This window comes from Nomascus leucogenys, chromosome 17 (genome assembly GCF_006542625.1).
Source record: "Nomascus leucogenys isolate Asia chromosome 17, Asia_NLE_v1, whole genome shotgun sequence".
Classification (NCBI taxonomy): Eukaryota; Metazoa; Chordata; class Mammalia; order Primates; family Hylobatidae; genus Nomascus; species Nomascus leucogenys.
In genome coordinates this window covers 60,610,688-60,633,180 of record NC_044397.1, presented here as the reverse complement: position 1 = coordinate 60,633,180, position 22,493 = coordinate 60,610,688, and the positions used below count along the sequence as shown (strand labels likewise).

At 42.2% G+C, this 22,493-nt stretch overlaps 1 protein-coding gene across 2 annotated transcripts; it reads right to left on the bottom strand.

Annotated features, from left to right (window-relative positions):
- Nucleotides 1-796: 796 nt before the first annotated feature.
- On the bottom strand, nt 797-22,362 carry LOC100593228 (histone H2A.V). Of its 2 annotated transcripts, none has more exons than XM_012496760.2 (5): nt 22,211-22,362; nt 17,590-17,667; nt 14,928-15,041; nt 9,578-9,707; nt 797-4,239 (listed from the first exon to the last, which is right to left on the bottom strand). In XM_012496760.2, the coding sequence occupies exons 1-5, from the start codon at nt 22,211-22,213 to the stop codon at nt 4,220-4,222; spliced, it is 345 nt and encodes a 114-aa protein (XP_012352214.1). In that variant the 5' UTR covers nt 22,214-22,362; the 3' UTR covers nt 797-4,219. The 2 variants fall into 2 exon arrangements, with proteins under 2 accessions (XP_012352214.1, XP_012352213.1); XM_012496759.2 differs by lacking the exon at nt 797-4,239 and adding an exon at nt 6,045-8,621.
- Between the last annotated feature and the right edge of the window lie 131 nt (nt 22,363-22,493).

Sequence of the window (22,493 nt, the reverse complement as noted above, 5' to 3'; positions counted from 1 at the left end):
CGAGCAGCTGACTACAGGTACGTCCTACCATGCCTGGCTAATTTTTGTATTTTTTGGTAGACCTTGTTGGCCAGGCTGGTCTCAAACTCCTGACCTCAAGTGATCCACTTGCCTCCCAAAGTGCTGGTATTACAGGCGTGGGCCACCGCGCCAGGCTCTATCTAACATCTCTGAATCTGAATTTCTTTGCTTGTAAAATGAGGCTGGTATTTATTTCCCAGATTTATTCAGGGGGTTAAATGAGCTAAATCCACATAAGGCAGGCTGGCAGGTTTTCAAGGAAATGTTTAGTGACGTTCCCCTTCCATAGGAAAAAACTTAAGTTTTAGAGCTAAACAGACCAGGTTCTCAGCACTTTCCCATTTCAGATTATGTGACCCTGGGATGTTGAATCAGCTTCCTCTGCCTGAATTTCCTCATCTGTAAAATGAAGTATTATTGCCTTCTTGCTGTGGAGATGGAAAACTGAGAGGAGCCTGAGGCTCTCCAGCAGAGTGTGGCCTCAGAGTGGCCAGGGCTGGTTAGGTCCACCCTCTCCAACACCTTCAGAGATGGGAGGACTCACTTTTTCAGTTTCTTCTTCTTCTTTTTTTTTTTAAAGACAGGATTTCACTCTGTTGCTCAGGCTGGAGTGCAGTTGCATGGTCATAGCTCACTGCAGCCTCCACCTCTCAGGCTCAAGCAATCCTACTCAGCCTCCCAAGTAGCTGGGACTACAGGTGTGCACCACCACACCCAGCCCTTTCTCAGAGTTTCTAAAGCTGAAAGCCATCATCCAGAAATATTTAGTCCATACCTCTTTTTACACAGAATATATTTAATTCCATCATATAAGCTAGGAACAATGTTAACCAACAGAAAATGTGATCACGAGCTACGTACAATAGAAGATCAAATGAAGCACACATATCCATGAAAAAATCATGCCAATTAAATATACTCTGCATCTCCATTAATATTAGTATGCTACTCTTTGAATTTTTTTGCTGATAAGCAGTCAAAACATTTAAACTCAAAATTGACAAATCAACTAGCTTGCTTTTTGTCATTTGGAAGACTACCATTATTCAAATTTATTATGTAATACACTCATCCAGATAATGAAACATCTGTGAAAGAAAGTGTGGGAATCACCTCATCTGTGCATAAAATGGCTATCATACATGAATGCAGACATTTGAAGTTAGAAAGGAATATAACTCAAACAGCAAAAGGTCCTAATTACAGAGTTTACAAATAAGCAGTTTTATTTTCAAAAGTACACAGTAAGTCCAGACTGGGCTATTGCCAAAGAACTAATCTTTAGTCTACTTTAACATGTTACATAGTATTCCTGACTCTACAGACTATCAGCATCTGTGGAGATTAGCTCCTAAAGGTCCCAAAGAACAGGAAACATGCAAGAATAAAGGACTCCTCATGAAGAGTAGGTGGGAGCCAGTGGGCAGGCCTGTATCTTCTCAGCGAAGTAAGGATTGAGTATAGAGAGCTGTTTGTCTTAACTGGGCTTCCCCATCTGAGCCAAACTGGAAGAAACCAGCCTCATTTCCAGTGTTGAGATGTTACCTGTATACAGTGGCTGTAGAACTGCAGTTTATTTATAGAATTAGAAATAATTTTTTAAAAATTTAAGCTTTTGTGTAATCATTAACCAGAGATGATATTCACACATTCTGGTAAAAATTTGACTCTCCAACTATCACATGCCAGGAAACAGGAAACAGGGCCATGCCACCAGGGAGGACTGTCTCAGCTGCCATTTAGGGAGCTGACCCCTTTGCTCTCTCGAGACCAGTTCCTGAAAGGAGGGCCTGTTTTGTACAGATGTGGCCATGGAGCTCATGGGGCCCTTGTAACACTTATAAAAATACATATCTTTGGCAGGCGAAACGTTCATTCTGATTTCACTGATTTTCATGTATCCATTTCAAAGGCCTATAACATACATAGTAATTTAGTTTTCTAGGTGCATAATTTGAATCTAGGGTGCTTACAGCTAGGAGACAAGATGAACAGAGCTAATTGTCAGGCACTCCTATTTTAACATGGCTATTTTTTTCTGTTCACATATTACCAGCAATTAGTATATTTTTTGAAGCTTTCGTGAAACTATGCCCTGTGATGCTCTTCCAACTTGGGGATAACGATACATATGGCTGTGTCTGAGACATACACTTTTCTGAAATGTCAAAGGTCTACTTCTCAACATTTTAATGGATTCACACATTACTTATTATTACTGATTCTTAACGACCTTGGTACTTCCTGCAGCAGTCTTCTAAGCGACTGGCCTGGGAGTCCCAGTTTTTATGTTCTCCATTTTGAGTTTACCCTGCCCATGTTCTCACTGAACCTCTGGTAATAACAGCTTTTAGAAATCTTGACTGAAAAACAAACGGGGCCATGGTGCTTTCAGGTGTTGGAGCTCTTTGAGCACCAGGAACTGTGCTAAGTGTATTACATGTGTTCTTATTCAGAGATCAGAGTGAGGTAGGTACTATCATCTCCACTTTAGGGATGAAGAAAGAGGCTTAAAGCAGTGAAGTCACACAGCCAGGGACTGGCCAACAAAGATCTGAACCCAGGTGGACAGGACTCCAGAACTATAATCACGCCTGAAAGAATTACAAAGCCCAACTCTCCACTGCTCTCTACTTAACAAGTCATAAATCTCTACCCTCAGGGGCCTAAAGCCCACAAATTCTGTGTGTATTCCTCTATTTGTTTTCTACTGTAACAAATTACCACAAACTTAGTGGCTTTAACCAAGTGGCTGCTGTAACAAATTGCCACAAACTTAGTGGCTTTAAACCAAGTTTCTGTAGGCGAGAAGTGTGGCATAGTGCAGCAAATTTATACACTCAGGGTCTCACCAGGCTAAAATCACGGCATCAGGTAAGGCCAAGTTTCTCATCTGTGCCTCAAGGTGCTCTTCCAGCCTCAGTGGCAGGATTCACCTCCTTCTCTTGATTTCCACATGGCCCCTCTATCTTCAAGTCAGCAATAGCACCTTGGGCCTTCCTCTGAATCTGACTCCTGCATCCTCTTCCATTTTTAAGGGTTCATGTAATTACACTGGGTTCCCCCAGGCAATCGAGGATAATATCTCTATTTTAGAAATTTTAGTTACATCTGCAAAGTCCCTTTTACCACATAATGTAACACATTCATAGGCATAACACTGGGCAGGGAAGGTGATGGGGACCAAAATCCTGCCCATCACCCCCTCCTGGAACCTCTCTTGTACATCTACAGCACCCAAGGCAAAATGCCCTCTCCCTTCTAAAGTTTTGCAGTACTCTGTCCTCTGCCAAGTGTCCAAGCAGTTATAGCAGCTGGACTGGGTCTCACTCAAAATATAAATTAACACCATGTATTTTCACCTTAAGAAATGCTAGTTGGCTGGGCCTGGTGGCTCATGCCAGTAATCCCAGCACTTTGGAAGGCTTAGATGGGCGGATCACCTGAGGTCAGGAGTTTGAGACCAGCCTGGCCAACATGGTGAAACCCCATCTCTACTAAAAATACAAAAATTAGCTGGGCATGGTGGCGTTCGCCTGTAATCCCAGATACTTGGGAGGCTGAGGCAGGAGAATCGCTGGAACCTGGGGGCAGGGTTGCAGTGAGCCAAGATCGTGCCATTGCACTCCAGTCTGGGTGACAAGAATGAGACTCTATTAAAGGAAAAAAAAAAAAGCTAAGTTAACTGGTAGAAGATTGTGGAAAGGCCTATTTTTACTGGGGATAGGAATAGGATGGTCTTCAACTGTACACATTTCAGGTTACCCCACTCAGGACTCCCTATGAAACAAAACCCGAAAAATGGACACTAACTATAACCCTTTCGGTCCCAGGTTCTCACTCTTTCCAGTGCCTGGAGATCCCAAGACTTACTAAGTCTTCAATCAGGATGATAGTGTGGACCAACACTGCAGCAACACAGTTTATCCAAAAGGTCAAATATAAATAGAATATTTTATACATTCAGAAAATTACTCATATGCAAGGAAAAGTGCTCTGAAATTACTTTAAATCAAAGCTGCTCTGAAGCAGATCAAGAATCTTGCTTAAAATTGAATTCACGTATCTGAGAAGCAAATGTCCTTGTTCAGCACATTCGGATGGTTCCTTGGTTCAGCTCAGCACACATCCCAGTAGAGTCTTGTTTCACTACATCAGCAAAACCTTGCAGTCACCTAATACAATGACATCTTCTGATCTAAGAGCACCTTCTCTTCTCTAACAAGAAATAACAGGACAAATAGAGAATAAAAACAGCAGGCAAATAAATAAGGGCCATCTCATAGATGAGCTGATAACTAGATAAAATACAAGTAAAATGTTAATTATAGATATAGGTGGTGAGTATAAGAATTCACTGGATAAATACTGGAATTTTTTTGCATGTTTGAAAATTTTCATAATGTCAGAAGCATCGCAATAAATTCAACCATAGGCACCAAAGCGAGTCACATTTCTCATTACATGCTTCATAAAGAGTCAGACACTCTCCAGGCCATTTGTTACAACTCTCTATATAAATGCCATTCTTCATTCTCAAGACCTTGTGTTGTTTCCCCACTGGACTCTTCCCAAATGCAAACCAGGCCCAGTTCAGGTTCTAACACCTTCTATTTAAAAAAAGAAAAATCCTTCTCTCTGCTTAAGTGCCATTGCACTTCACTGTGTTGTACTATCTAAAATACAGATGTGACAATTTTTTAGTTGTTACACTAGTTAGACTGGGTGTTGTTTTTAATTATAAGAAATACTTTTTAGGCCGGGCACAGTGGCTCACGCCTGTAATCCCAGCACTTTGGGAGGCTGAGGCGGGTGGATCACTTGAGTTCAGGAGTTTGATACCAGCCTGGCCAACATGGTGAAACCCCATCTCTACTAAACAAACAAGAAACACACACAAATTAGCTGGGCATGGTGGCGCATGCCTGTAGTCCCAGTTGCCTGGGAGGCTGAGGCAGGAGACGCAGAGGTTGCAGTGAGCCATGATTAAGCTATTGGACTCCAGCCTAGGCAACAGAGTGTATCTCAGAAACAACAAAAACAAAAGAACAAACAAACATTAGCCAGGCATGGTGGCAGGTGCCTGTAATCCCAGCTACTCAGGAGGCTGAGGCAGAAGAATCACTTGAACCTGGGAGGTGGAGGTTGCAGTGAGCTGAGATTGTGCCACTGCACGCCAGCCTGGGCGACAGAGCAAGACTCTGTCTGAAAATAAAAATAAAAAATAAAACATAAAAAAAAGCTATCTTTTAGATACGTATTAAGATATTATACATGAAGTGATATGATAGCTGGAACGTGCTTTAAAATAACTCAAGGGTTTGGGTACAAATGAAACGGGACTGATCATAACTGTGAGAGCTAGGCCCAGAGTACATGACCTAGTTGTTCTATTTCTGTGTTTGTTGTTAGAAAACAAAACGAAAATACAACCCTGGGAAGAAATTATGTAGTCAAGTAACTATACTACCAAAATGAATTAGACATTTGAAGCAATTATCTATAAAACTGTAGTAAAAATTGCCCTGAATCAAGTGATTCAGCCAAAGGAAGGTCTGTTATTATATTGCACCACTCCCTTTTTTTTTTCCAAACAATCGGCTTTCTATTGCTACTTTTACTGTAGGCCTGACTCTCAATACAGAAACTTCAAAATGGGTGCCTAGATAATTCAATCAGAATTTGAAATTTCCATTTTATCCTGCCTCGTGAATTAATGAGCAAAAGTTCTTTATAGGATTCCAGCTAATAGATGCAGAAGGAATGACAAGGTATCACCAGTTGGCAACCCCTAACAGAATCCCAGATGTGGACAAATATCATTAATGATGGCTAAATCCATCAGGGGAAAAGCTGATAGAGAACTTCTGTAATGAATGGAGTGGGCTGGCAGCATCCACACCCACTATCAATCTTAATGTTACAAGATGAGAGCCATTATGTGCCATGATGTGATACAACATGGAGCATATATCACCTATGAATCATTTTTGTGAAAAAGCAAAACAGAACAACAAAAGCCCTCTAGATCTGTCAGTTTATAGAACATATAGGGGACAGAAAAGGTGTACATGATCCCATTAGGATACATTCAGTAAAATCCACTGAGGGACAATTCTATAGGACAAACAACTTAGTTTCTTCAAAAATTAAAAACAGGAAAGTTAAATCTAGATTATATTAACAAAATGCAAGATCTAGATCTTGTCTGGATCTTGATTCAAATAAACCAACTGTTAAAAAAACTTACGAGACAATCAGGAAGTTTGAATATTGACTGGTACTTGGCATCAAAAAATGTTTTAGCAGTCTTACACAATGGTATTGTGGCTATGTTCAAAAAAGTACTCTATCTTTGGAGTTATATTTGAATTATGTCTCTGATGACACAGACATGAAAATACTATGCCTGTAATGGGACTCAAACTGATCCCTGTGGGTTGGGGCAGGGGATAGGTGGGAATGCAGGTAAACAAGACTGACCACAAGACAGCTGTTGGAGGATGGGTACACAGAGCTTCATTCTGCTATTCTTTTTGCGTATTTGTGAACATTTCCATAATAAAATGTTCTTAAAAATGAGTTTGGATAGCGTTATACTATAAAATATTTTAAAATTTCCTTCTTTAATGAAGACTTGCAAGCAGAAAAATATAATTTTCTAAGGGTCAATTAACTAGTACATTAACTCAAGTAACAGTTACTTAGGGCAGGGCATGGTGGCTTATGCCTGTAATCCCAGTACTTTGGGAGGTCAAGGTGGGAGGATGGCTTGAGCCAGTTCAGTACCAACCTGGGCAACATAGGGAGACCTCTGTCTCTTACACAAATAAAAAAAATTAGCCAGGTATGGTGGCATGTGCCTGTGGTCCCAGCTATTTGCAGGGCTGAGGTAAGAGGATTGCTTGGGCCTGAGAGGTGGAGGCTGCAGTGAGCCAGGATCATGCCACTGCACTTCAACCTGGGCAACAGAGCAAGACCCTGTCTCAAAACAAACAAAAAAGTTTCTTAGAAACTGATAAAAATAATTTTTAAAAGATTGTACAAATTACTGTTATTGCGTGACTAAGAGACTACTAAAAGTTGGGATTTTTTTTTTCTTTTTTTTTTTTTTTTTTTTTGAGACAGTCACACTCTGTCACCCAGGCTGGAGTGATCTTGGCTCACTGCAACCTCTGCCTCCTGTGTTCCAGTGATTTTTTGTGCCTCAGTGCCCCAAGTAGTTGGGAAACATGCGTGTACTACCATGCCTGGCTAATTCCTGTATTTTTAGTAGAGTTTTTTTTTTTTTTTGAGAGGCATTCTCGCTGAGTCGCCAGGCTGGAGTGCAGTAGCACCATCTCGGCCCACTGCAAGCTCTGCCTCCCAGGTTCATGTCATTCTCATGCCTCAGCCTCCTGAGTAGCTGGGACTAAAGGCGTGTGCCACCATACCCGGCTAATTTTTTGTATTTTTTTTAGTAAAGACGGGGTTTCACCATGTTAGCCAGGATGTTCTCGATCTCCTGACCTTGTGATCCACCCGCCTTGGCCTCCCAAAGGGCTGGGATTACAGGCGTGAGCCACCGTGCCTGGCCGAGACGGCGTTTTACCATGTTGGCCAGGCTGGTCTTGAACTCCTGATCTCAAGTGATCCACCAGCCTCGGTCTCCCTAAGTGCTGGGATTACAGGCGTAAACCACCATGCCCGGCCAAAAATTGGGATTTTAAACCAAAAGGAGAAACCTTTGATAAACTGAACATCAACTCCAGGTAAAACTAGGCTCTGGAGTCAGCCAAATCTAGGTTTGAATCCTAGCTCTGTCATTTTCTATTTACTAGTTCATTGTTTTTTGGCATAGCATACAATTTCTGTGACCCTTAGGCTCCACATCTACAATGTGGGGGGAATAAAATTTCTTGGTCAATAGAGCACTCAGCTAAGGGCCTGGCACATGGTAAGTGCTCGGTATAGAATTCAAATAATTCCACTACCACTTCAGTCATAAATGCATACTTTTCCATAATCTAACATCTCTCAGATTGGGATGTCTCATAATTGATAGCATATCATGATTTAATTGGCAGGTTTTTTTCTTAGTGGTTTGTAAAAAATGGTGCTACAGATCAATAGCATCTAAGAGTCAATAGACTATGGTATCAATCATTATAAAGCTATATTCCCAATTTCTGTTCTAAGGTTACTCTGAATAACCAATCTGATATTTAAAATATTTAAAGTCTGAGCAAAATATTTCTAATACATCATGAACAGAACAGTTTTGAGACAAATTAATTTTGTAAAAAATGGTTTATCAATTCCATTTTTGTATAAAACACACGGGAGAAACCTAGCCAATTAACACACAACTGTCACCACATGAAAAGGTACTTTTATCAAACTTCGAGTCTAAGAACGTACAAATGTTTATCATGTCTACAGTAATTGTCTATGCTTTTCCATTTAACTGTTGTTAAAAATTCCACATATCCCCATTATTTCTTCTGTCCCAGTTACAGTACAATGACAGGGAGGAAGAGGGTTGGTTAAAGCATCCCTCTAAGCAGTTTTCTGCTGTCCCTTCTTTCCAATCAGAGATTTGTGGATGTGAGGGATCACACCTAGAATGAAATTAAAAAAAGTTATTAAAAACTTTTAAAATTTTTGCCTCACGTAAAAAGTTAATTATAGAAAAAATGAAATTTACTTAAGTCCCTTTTCATATTCTGATACTGTTAAACTATCTATACCAATGGCTACCCCCCAGGGGTCTGCAAACCCTTTAAAACTGTATGTAAAATTGTGTGACTTTCTGTGCATTTTTTGAGAAGAGTAACCACAGCTTTTTTTTTTTGAGATGGTCTCGCTTTGTCGCCAACGCTGGGGTGCAGTGGTGTAATCTTGGCTCACCGTGACCTCTGTCTCCTGGGTTCAAGTGATTCTCGTGCCTCAGCCTCCTGAGTAGCTGGGACTACAAGTGTGCACCACCATGCCCAGCTAATTTTTGTATTTTTAGTAGAGACGGGGTTTCACCACGTTGGCCAGGCTAGTCTTGAACTCCTGACCTCAGGTGATCTGCCAGCCTCTTAGCCTCCCAAAGTGCTGAGATTACAGGTGTGAGCCACCGTGCCCAGCTGTAACCATAGCTTTCATGAGGTTCTTTGAGGGTTATCCAAAGAAGATTAAGAACCACCAACTTACCTCTCACTTTCACTGATCCTGACCCACTTTTCAAGTGTATTTATTTCAACCCTTTCCAGTGTATGTTATGCAACTTCTCCAACTCATTTTTCAAACACAGTTAAAAAAGTATGGGAAATATGTTAAACATCAGGCTTTAAGTATCATATGAAATTTAGACAAAGAACTGGCTAAAATAAAAATAGCATTACATATGGTTGTAAGGTGAAATATTTATTCAGATCACTATGAAAAGCTTAGAATTGTTATAGATTTAGTATTTATGAAATTAAAGTTTATATGCTTTCTAGTTAACCAATCAAATATACTATATAATTGATCTGAACGATATATTAGAAAGACCAATAAGAATCAAGGCTTAAGTAGTAATACATACCACCCCCAGCTATGGTAGCCTTGATAAGGGAATCCAACTCTTCATCACCACGGATTGCAAGCTGCAAGTGACGCGGAGTGATACGCTTTACTTTGAGATCCTTAGAAGCATTACCTGCCAGCTCCAGCACCTACAAAGCATCCATGATTAGCATATCAAATGAAGGACCTAGGATCCCAAATGAAGGATCACTTAGCATTTGTACATACAAAACGTACACACAATACATAAACTGATAATATATTTTTCTTTCTTGTATTTCTATAATGCTTTTATAAAGCTCTCTGTAATTCATTTAACTTCTTTTATATTCATTCTCTGCAACAGAGACAGAAACTTGAGCAAAAACCTACTTCTATATAGAAATAAAGGTAAGGACAAGAGATATTATCCCTTAGCCAAGATGCTAGATGTGAACATTTAGAAAAGTCTTTTTTTTTGTTTTTGAGACGTCTCACTCCATTGCCTAGGCTGGAGTGCAGTGGTATGATCTTGGCTCACTGCAGCCTTGACCTCCCAGGCGCAGGGTTATTCTCCTGCACTAGCCTCCTGAGCTGCTGTGACCACAGGTGAGTGCCACCAAACCCGGCTACTTTTTTGTTATTTTTTTTTTTTTTTGTAGAGACGAGGTTTCCCCACATTGCCCAGGCTGGTCTCAGACTCCTGGGCTGAAATGATCTGCCCACCTGGGCCTCCCAAAGTGCTGAGATTACAAGTGTGAGCTGCCACGCCCAGCCAAAGTCACATATTTTAATATATACTTGTAGTCCATTTTTATACAACCCTTAATAGCTGAAATGTATTTCTTAATGCTTTTAGAAGTTTTCGAATGTATTTTTTAAATTTTTTAAAAATAAAAGAGATGGGAACTCACTATGTTGCCAGGGCTGGTGTCAAACCCTTGGCCTCAAGTGATCCTCCTACTTCAGCCTCTCAAAGTGCTGGGATTACAGGTGTGGGCCATCGCACTCAGCCTAAAATACAATTTAAAATAATTTCTTTTTTTTGAGACAGAGTCTTGCTGTGTTGCCCAGGCTGGAGTGCAATGGTGTGATCTCAGCTCACTGCAACCACCCCCTCCCGGGTTGAAACGATTCTCCTGCCTCAGCCTCCCGAGTAGCTGGGACTACAGGCGCCTGCCACCATGCCCAGGTTAAGTTTTGTATTTTTAGCAGAGATGGGGTTTCAGCTGGGCACAGTGGCTCACGCCTGTAATCCCAGTACTTTGGGAGGCCGAGAGGGGCAGATCACAAGGTCAGGAGATCGAGACCATCCTGGCTAACACAGTGAAGAAACCATCCTGGCTAACACGGTGAAACCCCGTCTCTACTAAAAACACAAAAAATTAGCTGGGTGTGGTAGCAGGCGCCTGTAGTCCCAGCTACTCGGGAGGCTGAGCCAGGAGAATGGCGTGAACCCAGGAGGCAGAGCTTGCAGTGAGCCGAGATGGCGCCACTGCACTCCAGCCTGGACCACAGAGCGAGACTCTGTCTCAAAAAAAAAAAAACAACAACAAAAAAAACAGACACGGGCTTTCACCATATTGGCCAGGCTGGTCTCAAACTCCTGACCTTGACTCCATCTCAAAAAAAAAAAAAAATAATAATAATAATAAAAAAATCAAACTCCTGACCTTGTGATCTGCCCACCTTGGCCTCCCAAAGTGTTGGGATTACAGACGTGAGCCACTGCGCCAGGCCACCTCCTTGTTTTAAATAGAGCAGTGTTGGGTATATATGAGAATCAACTGCTGAACTTTAAAAATACAAAAATCAGCCGGGTGTGGTGGCACACGCCTGTAATCCCAGCTACTTGGGAGGCTGAGGCAGGAGAATCGGTTGAACCTGGGAGGTGGAGGTTGCAGTGAGCCGAGATTGAGCCACTGAACTCCAGCCTGGGTGACAGAGCAAGACTCCATCTCAAACAAACAAACAAACAAACAAAAAGTTGACTGCACCCACACATTCATTGTCCAATCTTAACCTAAATTGTTTGGTTTTTTTTTTGAGATACGATCTCACTATCATGCAGGCTGGAGTGCAGTGGTGCAATCATGGCTCACTGCAGCCTCAACCTCCTGGGTCAGGTAATCCTCCCACCTCAGCCTCTCCAGTAACTGGGACTACAGGTGCACACTATCACATCTGATTAATTTTTTGTATTTTTTTTGTAGAGATAGGGTTTTGCCATGTTGTCCAGGCTGGTCTGGAAGTCCTGGACTCAAATGATCTGCCCACATTGACCTTCCAAAGTGCTGAGATTACACACATGAGCCACTGCATTAACTTTAAAAATTTTAACCAAAGTTCCCAAAGATTAAAAAAACAGGGGAGGGGGGGCTTGAACCTTGTGAACCAGAATGTTGAATGTAAGCCACCAATCCCAGCCAAAGTCATATATTTTAATATATCCATGTGGTCTATTTCTGCACAACCCTTAATAGCTGAAATTTCTTTTCCTTTTTTTTTTTTTTTAAAGACGGAGTCTCGTTCTGTCACCAGGCTGGAGTGCAGTGGCACGATCTCAGCTCACTGCAACCTCTGCCTTCTGGGTTCAAGCAGTTTTTCTGCCTCAGCCTGCTGAGTAGCTGGGACTATATACAGGCGCACGCCACCATGCCCAGCTAATTTTTGTTATTTTTGGTAGAGACAGGGTTTCACTATGTTGGCCAGAATGGTCTCGATCTCTTGACCTCGTGATCCGCCCACCTCAGCCTCCCAAAGTGTTGGGATTACAGGCGTGAGCCACCGCGCCCAGCCATGAAATTTATTTCTTAATGCTTATAGAAGAGTTTTAAAATGTATTTTAATTAAAATTTAAAAATTTTTAAAAATAAAAGAGGCCAAGTGGCCTCTTTTAATAAAAGGTGGCTCATGTCTGTAATCCCAGCACTGTTTTTTTTTTGAGATGGAGTCTCACTCTGTCGCCCAGGCTGGAGTGCAGTGGCGCGATCTTGGCTCACTGCAGGCTCCGCCTCCCGGGTTCACGCCATTCTCCTGCCTCAGCCTCTCCGAGTAGCTGGGACTACAGGTGCCCACCACCACGCCCGGCTAATTTTTTTGTATTTTTAGTAGAGATGGGGTTTCACCGTGGTCTCGATCTCCTGACCTCGTGATCCGCCCGCCTCGGCCTCCCAAAGTGCTGGGATTACAAGCGTGAGCCACCGCGCCCGGCCAATCCCAGCACTTTGGGAGGCTGGGGCGGGCAGATCATTTGAGGTCAGGAGTTCGAGATCAGCCTGGCCAACATGGCAAAACCTTGTCTCTACAAGAAAATAACAAAAATTAGCCAGGTGTGGTGATGCACACCGGTAGCCCCAGCTACTCCGGAGGCTGAGGTGAGAGAATTACTGGAACCCAGAAGGCAGAAGTTGCAATAAGCAGAGATCATGCCACTGCCTTCCAGCCTGGGAGACAGAGAGAGACCTTGTCTCAAAACAAACAAACAAGAAAAGCCCAAAAAACGAAACACCCCTTGATCATGACACAGCAAAGTTGAAACTATCCATAATATCCATAATTCAATGTTAAATCCCCAGTAGGACACAGATGACTTGGTGCGATTGATGAAATAAATGACAGCAATGATAACTGACAAACAGATTAAAAGCTGAATTCCTCAGCCTAGCTCCCAATCACATCTCCCCAAGTAAGACCCTTCTGTTTCTACCAGAATGAATGTGTCTATCAGTTGACCTACTTGTTACTCAAATTACTTCCCCAGCCTGGAATGTAGCTGAAGTTTCATGACTTCCCAACGGATTTTTTTAAAGGAGGAATAGGGATGGGGAAAGTGGTGGTCTATGACCCAAGAATTAAGAACTCTTGCCCAATTAACTTGTCTTCCTGAAATTTCAAACTGAGTAATACACAGCAATTTTGTATGTATCACCCTGCAGAGAACCAGGAGGACAGACTGAGCCTTTTACTTCTAATATCATATTTGTGATTTTTATATATCATCACACTGGCCAAACTTTACACCATCCCAAATCTTCATAAACTAAAACATCATGCTATAACTTCACAAACACTGTCTACTGATTACATACATACTTCAAAGTTCACTGGGGTATGGTGGCTTATGTCTGTAATCCCAGCACCTTGGGAGGACCACTTGAGGCCAGGAGTTAGAAACCAGCCTGGGCAACATAGGGAGCCCCGTCTCCACAAAAAAATAAAAAATAAAAAATTCGCACCCGGCGCAGTGGCTCACACCTGTAATCCCAGCACTTTGGGAGGGTGAGGCTGGTGGATCACCTGAGGTCGGGAATTTGAGACTGACCTGGCCAACACGGTGAAACCCAGTCTCCTCTAAAAATACAAAAATTAGCCGGGTGTAGTGGCGGGTACCTGTAATCCCAGTTACTGGGGAGGCTGAGGCAGGAGAATCGCTTGAACCAAAGAAGTGGAGGTTGCAGTGAACCAAGATTGCGCCACTGCACTCCACCTGGGGTACAGAGCAAGACCCTGTCTCAAAATAAATAAATAAATAAATAAATAAATAGCCAGGTGTGGTGGCACACACCTGAAGTCACAGCTACTAGGGAGGATGAGGCAGGAGGATCCCTTAAACTGAGGAGGTTTGAGGTTGGAGTGAGCTATGATCATGCCACTGTACTCCAGCCTAGGTGACAGAGTGAGACCCAGTCTCAAATAAATAAAAATAAAACAGATTGCTGGCCCTTGCTTAACTTTTTTAAATTTTTTTACTTTGAGATAGGGTCTTGCTGTCACCCAGCCTAGTCTGGAACTCTAGGACTTAAGTGTACAATTTACCCACCTCAGCCTCCCAAAGTGTTGGCATTACAGGCGTGAATCACCGTGCCCAGCCCCCTGCTTAGCTTTAAAAACAAGTACACCAAGGTTCTTTTCCATTGGCATTGGGTCATAGCTGACACAATGCATCTCAAACTGCTATTAAAGAAACCAATGAGGCCAGACATGGTGGCTCAAGCCTGTAATCCCAGCACTTTGGGAGGCCAAGGCAGGTGGATCACCTGAGGTCACTAGTTTAAGACCAGTGTGGCCAACATGGCGAAACACCATCTCTACTAAAAATACAAAAATTATCTGGGGATGGTGGTGCACACCTGTAGTCTCAGCTACTTGGGAGGCTGAGGTGGGAGAATCGCTTGAATCCGGGAGGCAGAGGTTGCAGTGAGCCGAGATTGGCCATTGCACTCCAGCCTGGGAAACAAGAGTGAAACTGTCTTCCAAACAAACAAACAAATGAACAAAAAAGCCCCAATGGGCATAATACGTCTTTTTTCAAATATATTCCATGGGTTTCTGTCACTGAGACTAGTGTACCTTCTGGACTGCCATATACAAGACATTCTTGTACAAACCTCTGCAGTGAGGTACTCCAGAATCGCAGCACTGTACACGGCAGCAGTGGCACCCACCCTTCCATGGCTTGTGGTGCGAGTCTTCAAGTGTCTGTGGATGCGGCCCACAGGAAACTAAAAGAGAGATGTCTTAGTGGGAAGCACTGCAGAGTCTTAACATTGCACTGACTGTAATCAAAGGCTGAACAATGTAAGCATGAAATAATAAAAAACTTGATCACACATATCAGAAGCCAAACCTATTAGGCAATTAACAGTTCCCAGGGCCTGTGTCTACGTTCTGGTAATCAGTCCAAAATCTTTAACCTCTGCATAATATGGAGAACATCACTCTAAAATGAAGAAAAACCATGCTGGGCTGTCATCAACTGTACGTTCAACACGATCCATGGATCAAATTCCTATCTAGTTAATTTATTTGCATAATAGCCACATGCAACTTCGAACCTCCAATATCTTCCTCGATGTTCTTTCTTCAGTTTCAAGAGATGATCTGATAGTTAAGGAAAATCAATACTATTATCTCATTGTGATTCTTTCTACTTTCTGAAAAAGAGGACACTTTTCTCATTTCAAAATATCCTAATCCCACTTGTCTGTGCCCTTTATTATTTTTTTTATTGAGACAGAGTCTCACTCTGTCACCCAGGCTGCAGTGCAGTGGCGCCATCTTGGCTCACTGCAACCTCCGCCTCCCGAGTTCAAGGGATTCTCCTGTCTCAGCCTCCTGAGTAGGTGGGATTATAGGCGTGCCAGGATGCCTGGCTGTTTTGTATTTTTAGTAGAGACCGGGTTTTGCGTGATCTGCCCACCTTGGCCTCCCAAATTGCTGGGACTACAGGCATGAGCCACTGTGCCCAGCCAGTCTGTGCCCTTTCTTACAGGCCTCCCTCATCCCTTCACTGCTCCATTATTTCAACAGCTACAATTACTTCCTTTCCACTGGTTCCTTTCCTTCTACAGACTTTACTGAAAACTTCACAATCTATGAAAACTGCTTCTAGTTACAGTCTAGAAAGTCTCTTTCCAAAGACTGAATTGAAAAAACAAATCCTGAAACCCTTACTTTTTTGTCACCCATTTTTCCTAACCCTAACTTGACCTTTGAAGGCCAGCAGTGACATTTTACTTGCTTAATAAAAACAAGCAATCTTTTTTTTTTGCATTTATACTTTGTCTCTAAGTGACCAAAAGCTTCTTAAGAGCAAGATTTATGTCTTCTTTTCTTTTACATCCTTAGTAACCAGTATGTTGTCTGGCATACAGTAGGCCCTCAAAAACATTTCTTCTTAGACTTTAGAGTTTTCACACCAAGTCTGACTACTCCTCAGCCTTTTCTTGAAGTTTTTGAGGGGTCCACCAATGTCCCTGGTGCTCCTTTCTCATTCTCTTAGGTTAGGAAACTCATCCATAACATAAACTATCAATTTTACATAAATGATCTCAAATTCCTAATTCTATCACCTCTATTAGAAAGCTGAATTCAGGCCGGGCACGGTGGCTCACGCCTGTAATCCCAGCACTTTGGGAGGCTGAGGCGGGCGGATCACGAGGTCAGGAGATCGAGACCGTCCTGCCTAACATGGTGAAACCCCGTCTCTACTAAAAATACAAAAAATTAGCAGGGCGAGGTGGCGGGTGCCTGCAGTCCCAGCTACTCGGGAGGCTGAGGCAAGAGAATGGCGTGAACTCCAGGGGGCGGAGCCTGCAGTGAGCCGAGATCGCGCCACTGCACTCCAGCCTGGGTGACAGAGCGAGACTCTGTCTCAAAAAAAAAAAAGAAAGCTGAATTCATGTTTCCAACTTCTGGACATTTGGACATTTTCACATGGATGTTTTAGTGAACTTCAAAATGATTCCATTTAAATTTACTCATAACTTGCCCCTACTACAAACTCCTCTGTTCATTAGGTTCTAAGCCTTAGAGAAACCTCTGACTTTCTCTCAACCTTATACTGCTTCACCTATTTTCTGCACACACATGCTTTCTACTCCTTCCCACTCAAGTACGTTACTTTATTCCTAAACCACTGCAATAACCTCCATTGGCCTTCCATTTTCTACTTCAAATTAAGTATGCCTTAAAATAAATTCTAATTGGGAATATACATAGAGACCTAAAATACAGAATGTGCACATCAGTATAAGTTCCCATCCCCCTTCTTTCAGTATCATCTGGATCATGTTGTCCTCTTGCTCAAACAATGGCTTAGCACTGCCAAGAGGATAATAGTTTACAGTTTGGCCTTCCTCATTAAAAGGGTTTCTTGGCCAGGTGCGGTGGCTCACGCCTGTAATTCCAGCACTCTGGGAGGCTGAGGCGGGCGGATCACGAGGTCAAGAGATTGAGACCATCCTGGCCGACATGGTGAAACCCCATCTCTACTAAAAATACAAAAACTAGCTGGGCATGGTGGCGCACGCCTGTAGTCCCAGCTACGCGGGAGGCTGAGGCAGGAGAATCGCTTGAATCCAGGAGGGAGAGGTTGCAGTGAACTGAGATCGCGCCACTGCACCCCAGCCTGGCAACAGAGCGAGACTCTGTCTCAAAAAAAAAAAAAGTTTGTAGTAATACAAGTAGATTTTTGTAATTGATGAAACATAGGTCATAAATTACAACAGTAAAGAAAATAATAATGTAATGACAGCATGGATTCATTACCTGTAGCCCAGCTCTCTGTGAGCGAGATACTGCCTTAGCCTTGGCCTTCCCACTGTCCTTTCCAGCTTTGCCTCCAGCCTAAATGCAAAAAAAAAAAATTTTTAAATGAAAAGCGTTGAAAATACTACTTCAAAAATATTCTGGAAACAGAATTTCTTCTAGTTTTACTTTAGGTAATTAACAACATGTATTAAGAATACATGGGATTCTATCACCGTTTATAATTTCTATCAAAGAAGTCAAACCTTAAACACTTATTTAAAATATGAGATTTTTCTTTTTTCAACAGAGTCTAGCTCTGTTGTTCAGGCTGGAGTGCAGTGGTGTGATCTTGGCTCACTGCAAACTCTGCCTCCCGGGCTCAAGCAATTCTCCTGCCTCAGCCTCCTGAGTAGCTGAGATTACAGGCACGTGCCACAACACATGGCTAATTTTTGTATTTTTAGTAGAGATGGGGTTTCACTATGTTGGCCGAGCTGGTCTTGAACTCCTGACCTCAAGTGATCCGCCTGCCTTGGCCTCCCAAAGTGTTGGGATTACAGGCATAAGCCACAGTGCCAGGCTGAAAAATATGAGATTTCTAAAAACGAACATATTTATCAACTTCCAGATTGAAGAATCTTGCAAGTCAATATAAATTTTATGCGTACATGAAATATTTCACAATTTTTATTAATGTCAATGTAACATATATTACTTCCACAGAAATACTTAGAACTTAGCTCTCAGAAAAATAAAGCATGTTCCAAGAAAAAAAAACCCTCAAAAAATTAAACACAGAATTGTCATATAGTCTAGCAATTCCACTTCTGGGTATACACCTAAAAATTGAAAGCAAGGATTGAAACAAATACATGTACACCCATGTTCACAGAAGCATGATTCAGAATAGCCAAAAGGTAGAAACAATCTTGAGTGTCCAATGGTGGATGAACAAAATGATACATATAATGGAATAGTATTCAGCTTTAAAAAGGAAATTCTGACACAAGCTATGACATGAATGGGCCTTGAGGACATTATGCTAAGGAAAATAAGCCAGTTACAAAAAAGACAAATACTGTATGATTCTACTTATGAGGTCCCTAAAATAGTAAAGTTCATGGTCAGAAAGCAGATTTATGGTTGCAAGGGGTAGCTGCCTCCTGGGTTCAAGTGATTCTCCTGCCTCAGCCTCCTAAGTAGCTGGTAGTGTAGGTGTGTGCCACCACGCCCTGATAATTTTTGTATTTTTAGTACCAACAAGGTTTCTGCATGTTGGCCAGGCTGGTCTTGAACTCCTGACCTCAAGTGATCTGCCTGCCTTACCCTCCCAAAGTACTGGGATTCCAGGCGTGAGCCATCGCGCCTGGCCGAGTTATTGTTGAACGGGTAGAGTTTCCACTTGGGAAGATGAGAAAGTTCTAGAGACAGAAGGCAGTGATGGTTGCACACTATAAATGTACTTAATGCCACTGAACTGTACGCTTAAAAAAACCTATTTTTGCATGAAAAAGGCAAAGTATGTGCCAATGTAATGGGCTTTTAAGTAAATATGGAGTATTATAGAGTATGTGTGTACACATATATTTCTAGTAGGTGACACAATAAATTAGAAATGTTATTTGCCTCTCGGGAGGAAATACTAAGGGTCTGACTTAAGAAAACTAATTTTTTCTCATATATTTTGCCTTTACCGTTTAAATAGATTTCTTTACTGTTAAAAAAAAGAAATCAGTTTACAAGATTGGCTGTTTGAGGGGCTATTCTTTCAGAACAGATGGTAAGCTTTGAAATGTCATATCCCCTTTGTAGCTAACCCTTTCCTTAAAAATTTTTTAAAGCTAAAAATTACCCCTGTATACTTCCTCTAATTGCACGTCTAAATGGATTAAGTGCGTGTCACCCAAGATAATATGGAAGAAAAACAGTAAAACCCTGGCAGGTATTAGAAACAGGAAAAATAAAAATCTAAGAACTAATTCAAATTCACTCTCTTACATTAGGCAATTCAACAAGAGACTGATTTAAGTTTACCAGTAAGAACTGAGACGCTATCGATTTCTACCAGAATGCCTCATATATTTTAATAATTTTTGACTATGTTGTTATATAAGAAAAATACAATTTTTGGATTTTTGAGGTCAGCTCCACTAACAAGACAGTCTTACTTCTCAAATAAAAAACCCTTTTTTATCTCTATTTGCCCTAATATATAACACTTAAAAACCTCTCCAACTGGCATCTAAAATTATAATCACTGTCTTCCTATGGCTGGATTGGAAAAAATAAGAACTAGTCACTAATGAAAAGCCAACAACTACAAAATTCCCCAGGTCATATAATAACTACTCTGCTTAAGCAATTTTATCCTCACTGTTTCAGATATGTCATATCTGCTGTTCTATTTGTTTTTTAAGGAAGTAGACATACAGTCAGGTTTTAAAAGCCTCAATCAATTAAATGACTATTTCCAACATCTAGAGACTCCTGATACATTTCTCATACTTAACAAAAGAAAACTTTTATGGTATCAAACTTATCTGAATATAAAATTATACAGTAAGTGGATAATTACTTTCTTTCCGATATCCCTACTTTGAACATTCATTTTAATATAATTGGTGCTTGAGAAACCAAATCTAAATTTTTTTATTCCAAGAATTGACTTCGTATTAACCTGAGTTAAGGTTGTTGGTTTTAAAAAATTACACACACACACACACACACACACACACACACACACACACACAGAGAGACAGAGAGAGAGAGAAGGAAGAGGGAGTTCATTTTACTTGGATAAACTTGCAAACTGGGTACTAAGACACTTTCATGTCAGTTTTAACAGACATCTACTTACTTTCCTCTCAGGTTTAAAATCTATCAAGAACGACAACTCAATGTCTCCTGCATTTTTAGCTTATGTTAATACGTATTTTTAGCTACTGGTAAGTGGATATAAAATATATAGCGTATTACTAGAGACTGAAAAATATCTAAAAAACTAGAATTGGCCGTGCGCGGTGGCTCACGCCTGTAATCCCAGCACTTTGTCAGGCCGAGGCGGGAGGATCACTAGGTCAAGAGATCGAGACCATCCTGGCCAACATGGTGAAACCCAATCTCTACTAAAAATACAAAAAATTAGCTGGGCGTGGTGGCGCACGCCTGTAGCTACTACTCGGGAGGCTCAGGCAGGAGCATCGATTGAACCCGGGAGGCGGAGGTTGCAGTGAGCCGAGATCGCGCCATTGCACTCCAGCCTGGCGACAGAGTGAGACTCCGTTTCAAAAAAAACAACAAAAAACCAAAAAAAAAAACCAACCCAAAAAACAACAAAAAACTAATCACGAAAATCATCTGTTTGAGCAAATCCTTTTACAGATTAGATGTACGCTGTACCTCAGTTTGTTAAAGTACTATAAAGTACTTTACAATAACAATAAACCATACGTTAGACGTTGGAAGCAATTATCCCTAAAGTCTATTCCAGCTCTAAGATTTGGGTATTTTACAATAACAATAAACTATACGTTAGACGTTGGAAGCAATTATCCCTAAAGTCTATTCCAGCTCTAAGATTTGGGTATTTTACAATAACCAAACATTCTGTCCTCTCGACTGGCCAATCTGTTTATAGTTAGGTGTTATGTCTATTAAATACCATATCTGTCACATTAAGTACAAGACAAATCATCTAATACTATCTGCAGTATGATAAATGACAGCCTGGTGCTAACTTTTAAGCAGGTAGCTCCCGTTGAAGTAACCTTTCAACAGAATGCTTAAAGCACGAATACCGGCAAAAATAAGATTCCATAACAGTCTTATTATTTTTACACAATCTTTGATGCAACTCAGAGCGTATCCTTTAGTACTTTCTCTTTTCCCTCAACTTTAAAATGGGGCTGAAGTTCTATTCACTTCCATTTTTTTAAAGCCACACTTTTCTTACCTATATCTGAATTTCAGAATGAAAAGATGAATACTTTAAGACTGAAAATCCATAGCAAGGGCAAAGGAAAGTACTGTTGTATAATGAAAACCGCAAACTGCAAGGGGCTCAGAAGATAACGGGCGTTCATTTCTAACCTGTGCAATCACCTAGAACAAATCGTGTGGTTCTGGTCTATAAAACCATTCTTTGTCGCTCAAAAGACCACAAATACAAGCACCCTTTCGCAGAAACCATCAAATTGACTGCCAGGGAGATTACGTAACGAAACATCGCCAAAGACTTATCTAACTTGTACAGCGGCAGCCTGTTTGACCTCATTCACACAGAAGAGCGATCACATTAAGATCCAGCACTTGTTTCTACATTTCCAAGCCGGATTCTGCCGTCCTCCTCCTTCTAAGACGGGCGGTGCAGCGTCACCAGCGTCGGGACAGATCTGTCCGGCTCGGAACAGACTTCGCGCTCTACCCGGCCAGGCCCAGCTCTCACCCGGGGACGCGTGTCGGGCAACGCAGCCGGGACATGGCGCCCCCCGGCGGGCGGCGAGGGGCTCGGCCGGACGAAGCCCTGACACCAGCAAACTCCCGACTCCACAGGTAGCGGCGCCGACGCCAGGGCCTCCGCGCTGTGCTCCCCCAGCCCTGCCCCAGGCCCCGTGCCCCCGGCCCACCCGGCCACCCTTACCATGTTCTCGGCGCCGACTCTGCCTCCGCTCGGCCGCGCGCCCTCCCGCTGCCGACCAGCGCCGCCGCCGCCGCTCTCGCAGCACCGACCGCCGCCGCCGGAGCCGGACAATACCCCGTACCCGCCTCGCGCTGCTGTGGCCAATGCCCGCTTGTCTTGCTGGTTCGAACCCCAGCGGCTGTTCAATCGCGCGCCTCCTTCTAGCCAGACCCCGCCCCCCCGGCACCGCCTTCTTAACGGCTGTTTGTTTTTGCACACGGCACGCGGAGGCGGGGCCTCCAGC